Here is a 15,177-nt window from a genome sequence, read left to right on the forward strand (position 1 = left end):
TATTTTTTACCTGGAAACTCTCACAGAGTTGTTCTTGTGTGCTGCAGTCCATCCAGCCCACCTTCACCAGACCATCCTGCACAAACAACCAGCATGACTTCCTGTCTGAAATTACTTGTATACAGTACTCTACGTTAGTAACAGGCAATAGAATTTGAATTATTATTGAATTATTATTGAATTATTATATGGTTATGACAACAGACAAAAATATAGATTTTAGGCCAAAAAGCCCACCCATAGTACTTGTCTTCAGGTGTAAGACTAAATGCAGTGCAGTGTGTCCTCACCAACATTGAAGCCAGTTTCTGTCTGGTTCTTGGCTCCAGACAATCTGTCAAAAGAGCAGAGATGTTTTTTTAGTACAATGTAAGTCGATCCCGCTTATGTTGATAACCCATGAAGACCTTGGGCCTCATCTATAAAACACAGGGCCGAAAGGTTGCGTATGCCATTTTCCATTCAAAGTATCTAAGTATAAAAACCTAACCTGACGTGAGACTGTGCGTGCCGCGACACCAACTTTGTAGCTGGCATACACACTTCTTGGAAACATGAAAGTAAAATAAGAGCATGACAGTATGACTCTGGATTGTATTGGTGCAACCAAAACAAGTGCACCCATTAAATTTTTTTTTTTATTGTGAGCCACCGAAAGATATGCGCATGCACGAAAGCTTTATTGCAAGAGATGCAACAGAATCGCTGCAGCAGCTCTGCTTGTATGAAATATATGAATCATCTCTCATTGTCAATTCTCTTTGTGTCTGTGGCCAAAGACAAAAATAACTATCCAAGCAATGCATAGTTTTCAGCATCGATGTTGGTTATGTTGACAACTGCTTATGTTGATGCGAGTCAGTCTGTCTGAGTGATGTTCAAATAAACATGTTCCATTGCAGATGCTAAGGTAACCTCGGTTAGCTCAAACTGTTGTGTGTGCGTGTGTCGATGTTACCTCCTATGTCTGAGCAGAAAGTGATGAGCCAGCCCAGCCCTGACGCGAAAGCGCTCTCTATCTCGCTGAACACATTACCTGGCAACAACACATCCGCGTGGTCAGGTCAGAACAGTCAATTGCAGGCATGTCAATCATTCGCGTGTTGTGATTAGTGCCTAACCTTGCCACAGCTGAGTGACGCTGGTCTTGATGAATTGCATGCAAAAGCTCACCAGGTTGTCTTTTGCACGCTCGCCACTGAACTTCTCAGGTTTCTACACAGGGAAAATACGTTTTTAAATTAATTTTCACCATTAATCTTTGATGATGACCAGTCCAGGGTGTACCCCGCCTCTCGCCCAAAGACAGCTGGGATAGGCTCCAGCACCCCCGCGACCCTCGTGAGGAAAAAAGCGGTAGAAAATGAATGAATGAATGAATCTTTGATGATTACAACTTTGATTGGAAAGGATTAAAACATATGGTGCTGAAACTACAACTAGTAAACAATTCTTTTGATTGATAGTGTCTTCCAATGTACAGTGGTATCTCGGTTTTCATTATTAATTTGTTCCAAAGGGTCTGTCCAAAACCAAATAATCCACAACACACAAAATTCTTAACACAAAACACTTTTACAATACAACAATTATAATTTTACATGCAGAGAACAAATTCAAGGGATGAACTAACATTTAACATCACTTATACATTGACTGAAGAATCTTGTTGGCAAGAACTAGCAAAGACCGAAGAGGGAGGACGGGAGGAGAGAGGCTTACTAATGGCACCTTTGGACTTTGCTATGACTTCTTAAATTTCTTATCAAAAATGCTGGCACTGGGTTATTTTGTACCTGTACTCTATTTTTCATTCATTAATTTTCTACCGCTTATCCTCGCAAGGGTTGCGGGGGTGCTGGAGCCTATCCCAGCTAAAAAAAAAAAAAAAGCAAAGACTTGTGGTGTAACTGTGTTAGTTAGCAAAGAACTACATAGTAAGAAGTTGATGATATCATAGTAGGGCGACAGAGCCGGGACAATGACTTCTAGGTGGGAGTTCAGAGCACGCTAACAGGCATGTTTTGTAATAACGACACATTCTGAACACAGCCTTGGTCCCACGTGGACGTGATGCAGAAGTGATGTTTATTTGTCGTCTTATGTATATCTTCTGTTGTGATTGTCATCTTTCTTTTTTGTGCTGCAGAACAGATTTGCTCGTACTGTAATAAATGAAATGAATGACAAGCTTGTTTGCAATGTTTGGCTGTGCAATTTTCAACAGAGACAGTGTACAAAAACCGAGACATATTTTAGGCAATCATTTTCACTGAGGTGTACGAAAGTCGAAGTACCATTGAATCCAGGCCAATATTGGGTTTCTCTCATGAAAAATATGTCTCAAATAGAATACTTCCATCAGTACTCTTCAAAAAGTAGTGTGTACTGTGGCTGCTCCTTAATTTATGCACTTCTGTACCTCCACTTATTAGCGGTCTGGGTTTCCTAAGTGCATTCACACTGAGAAGTATGACAAAACGCTCAGAATGGTGACAGTCCAGTGATGGACACGTGCCACGTTGCCGTACACTTCTGAGTGTCAAAACACATATTTGCACTCAAAATACTAAGTACGGAAGTGCGCGAGTTGAAACAATCCATCTATCTTTGACTGTTCTTGCACATTAGTTTAAAGAAGTCATAAAAAGTTATTTTACCTGTCCTGCTCTAAATACATAGAGACTGGGGTAGCTATTGATGCCTTTCCTTCTACACAGGTGGTTGTTGTCACCACAGTTCACCGCCCCGATCCTGATCACACCGTCCATCTCCTTAGCAAACTCTCTCCACTGAAACGTACACAAAGAATATCATACAGCCACAGAAAAGGAACTTGGCAGACAGGTGACATATGAAACTAGAGTATAATAATTAAACAATATAACAGACAGCTGGTCAGCAAGTGTGTTCTTAAGCTAAAGATGCTTATGTTACCGTTGGAGCAAGCTGGTGACAATGTGAACACCGCGGGAAATAAAAGTTGATGAACCAGATCTCTCCTGAGTTCACCGCAGCCTCTGAAACAAACCCACATATTTCATACTAAACCAGAAATTGCCATGTTGCATTTGTGTAGCATGAAAACACTTTCTATTCTTACCAAAGTCTCCGCTGTCCAGAGTGATGATCTCCAAGTCATCATCATAAATTCCTGAACAGCATGTACACATAGTGTAAACTCAAGTAAATAAAATAGAGGACTCTTCGTTAAAGGGGACCTATTATGCTCATTTTTGACCCTTTGTATTGAACTGTTGACTCCTATAGAGCAGCTACACATAATAACCCGCACAAAAAACTTTTTGGTTTTGCAGAATCTGCACTTATTGATGCTGTATTTTTTGGATTTGTGCTTCCTGCCAAAACCGTCTGTTTTAATTTAATGTCATTTTGTAATTAATTTTAATTTTTTACTCCTCCGAGCATGCCCAAACCTCATTAACTGAAACTTTGGCATCGTTTAACATGAGAATATGACATTCTAACTACATTTATAGGTCAGAAAAGTGGAAAAAGCATAATAGGTCTCCTTTAACAATGCACCAAAAGTCACCAAAGTCGTAGCGGTAGTAGTTCCAGCTCTCGTAGCGTCCTCCCTGCTGCTCATCCAATCCCTTCTCTCCATATTTATCATATTTCTTTCTTAGGTCCTCATCCTTCAGAACCTCATAAGCTCGGTTCACCTGCAGAAACTTCTCATGGGCCGACGTGTCCCCCTGTAGACATTTTTATTCATTCAATGTTAAGACTTGGACTATACGGTTTTAATCATAACCACGTCCAAAGGGATGGTGAGTCTGAATTTAAACTTCTGTCATTGAGGGTTTTGTTCATTTTGAAGGGGTCACTCACTTACAGAGCAAACGCGCTGCAACGTCCCGTTGAGGTCGACAATGCGGAGTCTCAATCAATGGTGGGATAGTGGAAAGTGAGATATACTATGACATAAGTTAGATTGCATTTGCAAAATTTAGCCGCACTTTCTCTATTTCATAACTGTGGCGGTGTCGCCTTTCTTTTTTATTTGTGCTTGCAACTGCTGATATTTTCTATCCAACAGTCCAAATGCTCTAAACACAAAAATGATCCAAAAACAAAAATTCACAACCACCATAAAACTAAGTCAATGGAACGAGGTCAAAGGTAATTTTTTTTCTTAATATCTTTATTGAACACTTGGACTAATTCTAATGCTAACATTGGTACATAAATCATATTTTTTTAATACCATTTTTGTGTTTGGACGTTGCTGTGCGTTTGCTCCTGCCTCAACACCATACTCACCGGGTTCTTGTCGGGGTGCATGGTGAGTGCTAATTTCTTAAAGGCCTGTCGGATCTCCCTGGTGGTGGCTTCCCTGCTGACCCCCAACAGGTCATAGTAGTCTTGACTGGCTGCACAGCCAACCCCCAGCAGGGTGACAAGGAGTAGCAACAGAACAATCTGGATGGGACGAGGACTCTGAAACAGGGACACATGCCTGGGCCACATCGCTGGTCCTGCCATTGCATCCACTAGAACCAAACAAGGATAGAAAGACACAAAGCTCTGGCTAGTTAAATCTAGTTGATGGAGAGATTCCAGTTCACTTAACCTTCCTTAAAACCAATGTACCCTCAAGTCACTGTTTTCTGTTCCTGTCAACTTTATTTTGTACTCAAGACTGCCTTAACCTGCAGTAGTCTTTCCAGTCTTCTCTCATTACAATAATTTAAGTAATATATTCCATTGTCTGCTATATGTACCATCACTGTCTGCACAACTACCTTTCTTCATATCATACATGTAACAGACATCAAACATGTCATCGCCATCAACATATTAGTATCATTTTAAAATACTGTTTAAAATATTGTACCAAAAATCCTCAGCTGGGTTACTATTAATTCTATGGGGCCTTTGCATCCAGCTGTATATTTTAAAATAAGTGAAATTTCACCAAACATTTGTAATGTGGGCTCTGTTATTCTATTCCAATGACTTACGTGGCCTCTTGAATGAATGGCTCGAGTTTTTACTGAAAGGAAACCATGTATTACGTACAAATACACGTTTCTTGGATATAACAATGGTGACCATCGCACACAAATTGAACAACACCACGTGCAAATGAAAAAAAACAAAAATCATAAACATGTTATCCAGCAACTGAAGAACACGTGAATTTAGGAAGATGTTCATAAGCAGAAAAGATTTACATTGTTGATTTATACAGCAGGCTAAGCTAGCAAGAGTAGTTTCCATACGGCTAATTAATACTCAAAAATTAGCTTTCTGGTTTCGTAGTGATTCTAAGCTTTGTATAATTAGTGTGGTTTAAGTTAGAAGTCGCCAAACACGCACCAAAGTTTACCTTGAGTTGTACCTAACCTCTGAGGTGTCTTTAAACTTCCAAAAGTCTCAGCTGATTACATCCGTATCCACATCCGGATCTCGCCGGTATCAAGTCTGTCATTACACACTTCACTTCTGTCCAATGCTTTTCAAAATTAAAGCCAAGTAGTCTGCCAGGCTCAAGTACATGGATGGCAGTTTGCGTAAAACGATATTTCGTCCAGGTAATTTATTAAATCCATCAAATGTATTTTGTATCTCCACCCATATTTCTACAGAGAACTGTTAAATTTGTTGAGTTTTAGTTTATTTTGACATTTGACCATTCGCTATGGTCGACGTCATAACGATGACGTTGCACCGAAGTTTGGTACGTTCACGTGCGTAAACGATGATTGCACATTTTGACTTCCAATATGATGAACATGGTTAATCAAGAGTTAATTCCTCTGCTACATTGAATATTAAAAACAAAGTGAAATGGCATTTGAACAAGTAAAAAGATTTGCTTCATCTGAAGATGTTGTCATGAATAACAAACGGTTACACACGAAAAGCCTTAGATCACTGAACGCATCTTTTCAAATGTCTTTCACTTCCGGTGTGCTCATGGACACAGACCCTTCACGCCGCAATTGGCAGGGGCTCCAAAAAAGAAACACTTTAGACCGCAATGCTTTAGATCTGGAGGTAGTTCTTAAAATCTAACAGTTGACATCAGTACGCAGTATTTCTTCTCCGCCCCTGAATACTTCACTTCCGTAACTCTGACACGTTTGCTAGCGCTGCTCGTCTAGTTAGCTCGTATTAGCCTGGCGTCACTTCCTATATTTGAAATCCGCGGCCACGAACATAAGTTACCAAACGGTGATGGAGCTACAAGGTAAATAAAAGTTTAAGTGTACCTACACTTTACAGCCTGCTCTCTACAAATGCATGTTATTTATAATTGTTAGCCAACTTCTTTAGTTGCTAGCGATCAAGGAATGTTATTCCACTTTTTATTCACTACATTTTGTAGGTCATTCGATGCTTGAGTACATATAAGACGTGCACTAAACATGTAATTAATCGTATTACAACAATTTCAGTAAAGTTTCTACAACGTGTTAAAATGTCAGCACACCTCTCGTAGCCAATTGGAGTGACGTTTGCTTAAATTTGTTTTCGTCACACAGTGGGATCAGAACCCATGACACTGGGTTCCCCCACCTCTCCCAAGCCCACTCCAGGTGCTCAGTTCCTTCCAGGATTTCTGATGGGTGACCCGCCTGCACCTGCAAGCCCGCAACCCCGCCCCTTCAGCCTGTCCACACCCATTTTGGAGAGCGCAAGTGCCCTTAAAGGTGGGGTTAATACCTTTGTGCATGTTTATACAGTATGTGTTTTCATTAATTAATTTCATCATTTCATTAATGTGTGTTCAGCAGGTGCAGGAAGCTCCGCCCCTCAGCCTGTGGTGCCCACCCCAAAAGACAAGAGTGGAGCCCCGCCTGTTCGCAGCATCCAGGATGAGCTGGTCACCCTGGGGACTCCTCTGAGCGCACACAGGCATGTTGGTAGTGTGGGGACACCTCTGAGCGCACACAGGCAGGTTGGTAATGAAGTAAAATGTCTCATTAACCACTGAGGTTGACTTATATTTACTAACGCTGTACGGGTGTCCAGACTTTTTCCACCATGCAGTCTCCGGCATCAGCACGGCAGGGTTCCACTCCAGGTACACGCACACTAGCACTGTGTCTCAATTGGTTGCACTTCAATACTTAGCATTTTGAATTCACAAGTATACTTATTGAAGTATACAGACAGAAGTATTCCATCTGAGACTTTGATGACCCACTGCCATGAGTAGTGAAGAGTTGTGATGACCATGTCACATGTCCAGGTGTGCCGCCGGTGTGCATGTCGCCAGCTCAGGTGGACCCTTTCTACAGTCAGGGAGAGGCTCTGTCTTCTGAGGACCAGCTGGACCAGACCTGGGTCACTGTTTTTGGGTATATTTGTTTAATTGTTTTTTTTTTCTCACTCCACTTTACTGCTAATACTGCTGTTCTGTTGAATGTACTCATGTTTGTTTTTTGTGTGTTAAGTTTTCCTCCAGCCTCCGCCTCCTACATTCTGTTGCAGTTTGCTCAGTATGGAAACATCCTCAAACACACGGTGAGACGCAACACAGAGCTATATTATAAACAGTGGACATGGGATCAGGCTGTAAAAAAATAAACAGTTTAAAGAGGGTCAGGTTTAAGGTCAGCGTGAGGTTTAAAGAGTGTTCCTAAATGATATACATACATATAGTATAATACCATATATACTAGGGCTGTCAAAGATAACTGCATTTAAGGCGGTAACTAATTAATTTCTTTAGTTACGTAACATTTTTTAGTGGAATTAATGTCATACACACAGTGGAGCACATTCAGTAGTATGAAGCACAGTGGAGCGTCCTCACACAGACCTGAACACACACAGCAGTACCATTCCAACACCGTATACTGTATGTAGCTCCAACCCACACGTCTCCAGTTCCTTCATAAGATATGCCTTTATTCGTCCCTCAGTGGGGAAATTTGCATTGCACAGCAGCAAGAGTACAGAATCAGTTAAGCAGTACGAAATACACAATATAGAAAAATAAATATAAACAGCCCAAGTATTAACAAAATCAACAGTTTTTCCCAGAGTTATATACAAATACAGTATGCAGATAATATGAAACGAGATGAGCACAGAAACGTGCGGCTGCTATTGAAGCTTCAGCGTGCTCTGGGTCAAAGAAAGGGACATCCTAGAGGAGCCATATGTTTCTCCTAAAAGACAACATATGTTGTATGTGTGCGTGTGTAGGTGTAGGAACGCTGGTCAAAACACTGTTATGTTGGTGGGTGTGGAGGGAAGAAAAAACCTGTGCATATAGAGACACCGATTCTGTTCACAATTTTCATGGACAGAATTTCTTGGCGCAGCCAAGGCATTGAGGTAGTCCAGTCCTTAGAATCTCATCTCTGCTATTTGCAGATGATGTGGTTCTTATGGCTTCTTCGGGCTGCGACCTTCAGCGTTTACTGGGACGGTTTGCATCTGAGTGTGAAGCGTCTGGGATGAGACTCGGTATCTCCAAATCAGAGGCCATGGTTCTCAGTCGGAAAAGGGTGGAGTGCTCCCTCCGGGTTGGGAATGAGTTCCTGCCCCAGGTGGAGGAGTTTAAGTATCTCGGGGTCTTGTTCACGAGTGAGGGAAAGTGGGAGCGTGAGGTCGACAGACGGATCGGTGCAGCCTCGGCAGTAATGTGGTCGCTGTACCGGACCGTCGTGGTGAAAGGAGAGCTGAGCCGGAGGGCAAAGCTCTCAATTTACCGGTCGATCTAGCTTTGGGTCATGACCAAAAGAATGAGATCGCGGATACAGGCGGCTGAAATGAGTTTCCTCCGTAGGGTAGCTGGACTCACCCTAAGAGAGGGGCTCAGAGTAGAGCCGCTTCTCCTTCACATCAAGAGGAGTCAGTTGAGGTGGCTCGGGCATCTAGTCTGGACGCCTCCCTGGTGAGGTGTTCCGGGCATGCCTAGCCGGGAAAAGGCCCCGGGGCAGACCTAGGACACGCTGGAGGGATTATGTCTCACAGCTGGCCTGGGAACGCCTTGGTGTCCTCCCGGTGGAGCTGGAGGAGGTGGCCGGGGACCGGGAAGTCTGGGCTTCCCTACTAAGACTGCTGCCCCCGCGACCCCGACCCGGATAAGCGGAGGAAAATGGATGGATGGATATAGAGACAGTCGTGGCAGAATGCGAGTCAGCAAATACACTTCTAATAGTGGAGCAGGCAGTTCAAGATTCCATTGTAAATGGTTATGATGATAATGTCTGTGTTTGTGTGAGAGGTGAGGAAGAGTATGACAAGACATTTTGATTAGATTGTTGAGTATCATGGAGACAGGAATTTGACCGTTCCTGAGCCTGGTGATGTCATAAGGCTCTAATAATGTTTTTAAAAAACAGGTTTTCTATGCTCTATGAAAATATTCCATAATAAATACAAATATATCAAATATAAAGTATGTTAAATTGTTATTTTAGATTTTATAAGTAGCATTTTGTATGTGTTCAGACTTTTAGAATATCTAAGGTTGTAAATGTGACTATATCAGGGGTCTCAAACTCAATTTAACTGGAGGCCAGTGGAGCTAGGGTCTGGGCAAGGCTGGGCCGCATCAGGTTTTCCCAAAAAAAAAAAAAAAAGCATTTATTAAAAACAGAAAAATATACAAACTTTTTCAGTGCTTTGGTTCCGATTTTCTACAATAAAAGCTCTGATAAAACATTCCACTGTTTTCAAATATCTTAATTTTTATTTTTCTGCACAAAATAAGATGAAAAATAAACAAATCAAGAATAAAGAAAATCAATCAGTAATAAATAAATTTAATAATAATAAAAAACTTAAATAGCCAAAAACTTACCACTTCCACACGGATAGGGAGGATAATCAAACGTAGTAATTTTTTCTGGGTACATGATACCATACAGCATCCATATCAAACTTGCGCGGGCCGCACTAACATTAAACTTTCATATCAAGGCGGGGGCCTCAAACTAGTGTCCTGCGGGCCACATTTGTCCCGCGGGCCGTGTGTTTGAGACCCCTGCCTTATATGAAACATGAACACATTTTCCCTTTTCTGTCAGGAACAGGAAAAACAGCTAGCATGGTGGAGCTTTAGGTGATTTCCCCCCAGAATTCAGTTTTCCTTTAAAACATTGCCTATACACTTATGGCCGCAATTTGACTTTGTCACTTGTTCATGGTCGTCTCAATACGTCATTTTCTGCAGATGGCGTCTCCTGGCAACTGGATGCATCTTCAGTATCAGTCCAGACTGCAGGCCAGGAAAGCCCTGTCCAAGGACGGCAAAGTGTTTGGAGACGCAATCATGGTGGGAGTCAAACCCTGCATCGACAAGGTGTGTACGACCCCACCAGCTAACCAGCCTGTGACCTCCATCTAAAAAGACATGTCTGTGTTGTCAGAGTGTGATGGACAGCGGCGAGTTCGCCGCCTCTCCTCTCCACACTTCTGCCCTCCCGTCAACTCCCCGCTCTGCCATCAGGCCACTCAGTGCCACCTACAGGAATTCAGGAAGCGACTACCAGGTGACCTCTGAACTCTTGATATGACATCATCATAACGTACCCTGTTCGAGGAGCATTTGGCCTTAATAAGACATAAATGCTTGTGTTTAGGTGGTGGTAGACAGACAGACCCCCAGGAAGGATGACAGCTTTGTTTCCAAGGCAATGGAGTACATGTTTGGCTGGTGACATCACCGTGACGTCACTGATACCTGCTGCTGATTGGACGGATGAATGCTGTGTGTGTGTGGGAGAGAGAAGGACTCTCTTTTATAATCTGCTTTTTAATGTGTCTTGTTTCAATAAAGTTTCTACATGACAAAATGGGAGTGTTCTCTCAGTCGCCACCAGAGGGCAATGTAGGTCTATTTGTATATAGGTCTATTTGTATTAGACATAGGAAGCCTGGACAGGAACAACATACTCCTCATCCATGTGGGATTATTGCTTGGCCAAAGGTAAATATTGGTGACACCTTGATAGATTACCCTCTAGTGGCCTTAGGAGTTACAGCAGAGGATGTGACCTTTTGACCTACATGAGTAGGAAAGTGCAGGCAGCTGCAGATGAGACAACGGTTTCATTCTGCTGTGTGTATGATTAAAGTAGTGTGTTGTGTCGAAAACATGACTCAGCGATTTAGCTGAAACTAATTTAAACACATTCATGTTTTCCTTTGTAAAAGCACTGTTAAAAATGATTGCTCATGGGTCGGGAAGTAGGCAACAGCACAAAGTTCAGCTTCACATCCTAAAGTTTGTTGACGTGACAATCAAAGTCTTGTTCCCACGGTTGTCATGGGAATCCAAAACAGGAAGGACAAGTTTAAACTTTCATTAGACGCTATTTATAAACAATGCATGCTGACCTTTCACCCCAGTGAATCAGCAGATTGAGAACATTTTCCACGGTGAAGCCAAAACGTTCAGATATTTGACTCAACATTCCACAGGCGACATCCCATAATAGACACTTCAACTGGCAAAGAACAAGAAGATGTTTAAGGAGGGAGATGTGCAGCCCATTAGCCTGTGGACACAACAGATGCTTTGCTCTGCAGGCGTGCTGCGTCTGTGTTGGCGTAGCAACGCCTGTGGTCACGCCAGCTGTTCTACTTCCTGAGGTCAACATCAACTACAACAACACGCTCATGTGACCAAAGCTTCCTTTTCATGAAGATGGCAGTGTCGCACAGCACACAGGAACAGTTTGGCTGTCAGCATTTTCCTTACCTCCTTGCTTCTTGATCTTCTCTCCTTTTTAATGGCAAATTGCAACCACTCCTGTTATTTCTCTCCTTCCATTATGTAGACATGATGGCAACTATTGAGGGTGATAAGTGTTTTTAGTCCAACATCTTGGAACTGACATTTTGCTGTACTTCCGAGCCTGAACTCACTAAAAAGACTAAGTGTAAGTACAAATAACAGGAAGTGCAGCCCCCTTCGCATCCTGTCTCACTTCCTGTGTCCTTGACTAGTTGGTTGTCATTGAGACATGTTAGCTCCACTTTTAAGACGCCATCCATGAGTGAGCTAATCGCTTTTCACGTCCTAAACTAGACACTCATCGTCCAATGAGAAGGCAGCGTGGCCCCCAGTGTGACATTTGCTCATTTGGATGGAAAACATGTGACCAGGCATCGTTTGTCTCCATGTCAGCCACTCCTCGTACAATGTGTCATGGGTTCAAGGTCACTGAGGACAAAAGACACGTGACTGTGCACTACAGTGTATTTCGCACAAACAAGGGACAAGTTGATGCGTGAGCGCTTATATTGGTAAAAACAAATGTAAACCACACCCCCTAAGTGGTGATGTCACAGAGCGGCACAGGTGGTGACATTTTAACAAACATCTAACATTGTTTCTATCATTTATCATATGGTTATATATTTTTTTTACATCAAATTGAGCAAAATACAAGCGCTTTGTTTTACTGACAACCACATCTTTTCCTCTCCCCCAAAGTGTATATGTGTGTGTGTGTGTGTCTGTTTGTATAGTCAGAGATAAGCAGGTCACCACAGCCACAGAGAGATAAAATTCAGGATGAAACACCCCTTCCCCCCCTCCTCCTTCACACACACACACACACACACACACATTGGTTGTAACAGTCATTTGAAGCATCAGTTTCCTGCCAGGGGAGATTTGCACTACAGCGCGTTGACATCAATAATTGCTGCTCACACAAACCGACTTTGCCTTTTCCTGACATGACTTTCTTCATGCTTCAAATGGGCCTACAGTTTAGCGCCACCTGCTGCTCATCCTATCAAGTGTGTTCTTATCACCCTAGAGTTAATGCAATTAGGGATTAAGGCTGTTGGTGCAGCCTTTGGACCACATGTGCTGATTTGAAGGAACCGGATTGGAAAGTACGAGGAAATTGACCAGAGAAAGGGCATGAAAGAACTTAAAAGGACTGGTATTAACCTATATTACTTGATGTATGTATGTAACACGTGTCATCATGCACTGTGTGTGTCAGTCTGACATGAGGACAATAAAACAGGGAGTTGCAGTCCACACATTGCACCGTTTGGCCAGGACGGGAAACGGACTTCCTGTGGAGCACAATGGCTGTTGTCTCAGACAGGAAGTGACATAATCATCATCATCATCAAGGACTCACACAGGAAGATACTAATGTGGGTCAAAGCCTGCGTTGAGGACAGAGTGACGTCTTTGTCTTCTGATCAAACTCATCCAGTCAGTTATCTTAACTTAGGGATCATATTTCAAAATTGACTACTCAACTGCAAGACCACATGACCTAATCCAGCCAATCAGAGAAGGAAATGAAGGACAAGAACGTATTTGTTTTTTTTAAGATGCCAAAACCAATCCATCCATCCATTTTCTAAACCGCTTATTGTCACGAGGGTCACAGGCATGCTGGAGCCTATCCCAGCTGTCTTTGGGCGAGAGGCGGGGTACACCCTGGACTGGTCGCCAGCCAATCACAGCGAACATATAAACAAACAACCATTCACACTCACATTCATACCTATCCATTGTTGGGCAATATATGATAAACTATTTGAACAAAACATCAAATTTGTGTTATAGCTGACCAAGCAATAAGTATCATATCTAATAACATATCTCATGAATCAATATATATATATATTTTTTTTAGTATTTACACCAGGGACACCCCTGGTGTAAATACTGCTGGCCATGCGTGCGTGGCCTCCTCACCGCCGCCCTGATACACGACTATAAATCATTTGTGTTTAGCTGAGCAAGTGAAGCCCCCGCCGCCCCTCCAACATGGACCAGACCAAGCAGACTCTGCACACTGTGTATGTTCAAGGGTCCAAAGAATGAAGATGAAGACCAGCAATCTGCTCCGAGTTCTTTCAGGTGAACGTCAGCTCAGATAAAAACACGTCCAAACACTCGTTAGCTTGACAGAAAACAGAGCAATGAGACCTCGCTTCCAGATTTCACATGCATGCTCTTTATTACAACACACTCCACACCAACAGGGGGCGACGTGTTTGCTCACTGAGTCAACTTCAGGAGTCTTCCAAGACCATCAAAGGAGAAGGAGGTGAGAGGAGGAAAAGAATATAGACAGGGAGTGAGTGTCACCATATGCTAACGAGTGAGTTAGCATTTTAGAGTATTTTGTACTATTAACAATGATTCACTTCTTTTTACACCCGTATGACATTCATTCATTCATTCATTTTCTACCGCTTTTTCCTCACGAGGGTCGCGGGGGTGCTGGAGCCTATCCCAGCTGTCTTTGGGCGAGAGGCGGGATACACCCTGGACTGGTCGCCAGCCAATCACAGGGCACATATAGACAAACAACCATTCACACTCACATCGTATGACACTCATGAATGTTAAAATGTTGACTGTACACTTAATAAAGCTTTCATGATGGCCACAGCTTGACCTTGGAACTGATTATTCAAGAAGTGAACGTACTTATACTGTGTTTATGTACTATGTATGTATAAACACAAACTTCCCTTGTTATTTATAAACAGTAACAGCTTGTGTTGCCTGTGGGACAACACACACACACACACAGTGTTAGTGCTTCAGGCTTTTAACTCATTACTGACTCAACATATGGACACTCAATCAAACACACACACACAGACAGGGAGTGTTATCTTACAGTTAATTAGCGTTGTGATGATGATGATGATGATGATGTGATACAGTAGACTGGAGTTTATTTACGTTGACATTCTGACTTCAGTCAGCACACAGGAAGCACAACACCACAACAAACAAGAAGCACCAAGATGTACTGTTCTGTTCAATTTTTTTTTTCTTTGGCACGGATGCTCACAGTGCTGTCCTTGTCTTGCTAATGGCCTTCGAACTGCCAGCAAATACGAACACACAAACATACAAGATTATGTACAAGAATGAATGGTGCAAAAATATTTTTACTTTTAGGTTTGTTTGTTTTTTTAATTTAAAAAGTTTTCAAGGTGGCATCTACAGTACAGAGAAAAAACTAGCATCTATAGACCAAGAACTAGATGAAGAACTTTCATCATAGACCAGGGGTCGGGAACCTTTTTGGCTATAAGAGCCATGAAGACCAGATATTTTAAAATGTGTATCTGTGAGAGCCATATACATTTTTTTAAACATTGAATGCAATAAAATGTGTGCATTTTTATGTAAGACCAACAGTTTTAGATACGTATAATGGGCTCTAATTACGTAGCCCAGGC

General features: G+C 42.3%; 2 protein-coding genes across 6 annotated transcripts in view; one reads left to right on the forward strand and one right to left on the reverse strand.

Annotated features, from left to right (window-relative positions):
* dnajc10 (DnaJ (Hsp40) homolog, subfamily C, member 10) overlaps nt 1-15,177 on the reverse strand; it is a 35,834-nt gene that overhangs the window by 3,542 nt on the left and 17,115 nt on the right. Inside the window, exons 1-10 of one of the 3 annotated variants that reach the window (XM_058081381.1) lie at nt 5,357-5,456; nt 4,288-4,517; nt 3,557-3,719; nt 3,104-3,154; nt 2,938-3,020; nt 2,661-2,792; nt 1,122-1,215; nt 959-1,036; nt 291-334; nt 11-76 (exon numbers count right to left, since the gene is read on the reverse strand). In XM_058081381.1, the coding sequence (XP_057937364.1) occupies nt 11-76; nt 291-334; nt 959-1,036; nt 1,122-1,215; nt 2,661-2,792; nt 2,938-3,020; nt 3,104-3,154; nt 3,557-3,719; nt 4,288-4,509 (933 nt within the window). In that variant the 5' untranslated portion in view covers nt 4,510-4,517; nt 5,357-5,456. Of the gene's footprint in view, nt 1-10; nt 77-290; nt 335-958; nt 1,037-1,121; nt 1,216-2,660; nt 2,793-2,937; nt 3,021-3,103; nt 3,155-3,556; nt 3,720-4,287; nt 4,518-5,346; nt 5,457-15,177 lie in introns of those variants that run through there. The other 2 variants (XM_058081382.1, XM_058081380.1) reach the window with 2 other exon arrangements.
* On the forward strand, nt 5,795-10,796 carry nup35 (nucleoporin 35). 3 transcript variants are annotated; one of them, XM_058081389.1, is made up of 9 exons: nt 5,795-6,027; nt 6,516-6,683; nt 6,765-6,931; nt 7,006-7,057; nt 7,226-7,334; nt 7,431-7,500; nt 10,166-10,294; nt 10,362-10,484; nt 10,575-10,796. In XM_058081389.1, the coding sequence occupies exons 2-9, from the start codon at nt 6,530-6,532 to the stop codon at nt 10,650-10,652; spliced, it is 882 nt and encodes a 293-aa protein (XP_057937372.1). In that variant the 5' UTR covers nt 5,795-6,027; nt 6,516-6,529; the 3' UTR covers nt 10,653-10,796. The 3 variants fall into 3 exon arrangements, with proteins under 3 accessions (XP_057937372.1, XP_057937371.1, XP_057937370.1); XM_058081388.1 differs by having other exon boundaries at nt 5,811-6,220; nt 6,768-6,931; nt 10,575-10,795; XM_058081387.1 differs by having other exon boundaries at nt 5,817-6,220; nt 10,575-10,794.

This window comes from Doryrhamphus excisus, chromosome 9, assembly GCF_030265055.1.
Source record: "Doryrhamphus excisus isolate RoL2022-K1 chromosome 9, RoL_Dexc_1.0, whole genome shotgun sequence".
Lineage (NCBI taxonomy): Eukaryota > Metazoa > Chordata > Actinopteri > Syngnathiformes > Syngnathidae > Doryrhamphus > Doryrhamphus excisus.

Bases quoted from the DNA above. Each gene is read 5' to 3' on its own strand.
- nup35 (XM_058081387.1), top strand. The intron at 6,932-7,005 runs GTTGGTAATGAA...ACGGGTGTCCAG, and splicing joins CTCTGAGCGCACACAGGCAG to ACTTTTTCCACCATGCAGTC. The intron at 7,058-7,225 runs GTACACGCACAC...TCACATGTCCAG, and splicing joins ACGGCAGGGTTCCACTCCAG to GTGTGCCGCCGGTGTGCATG.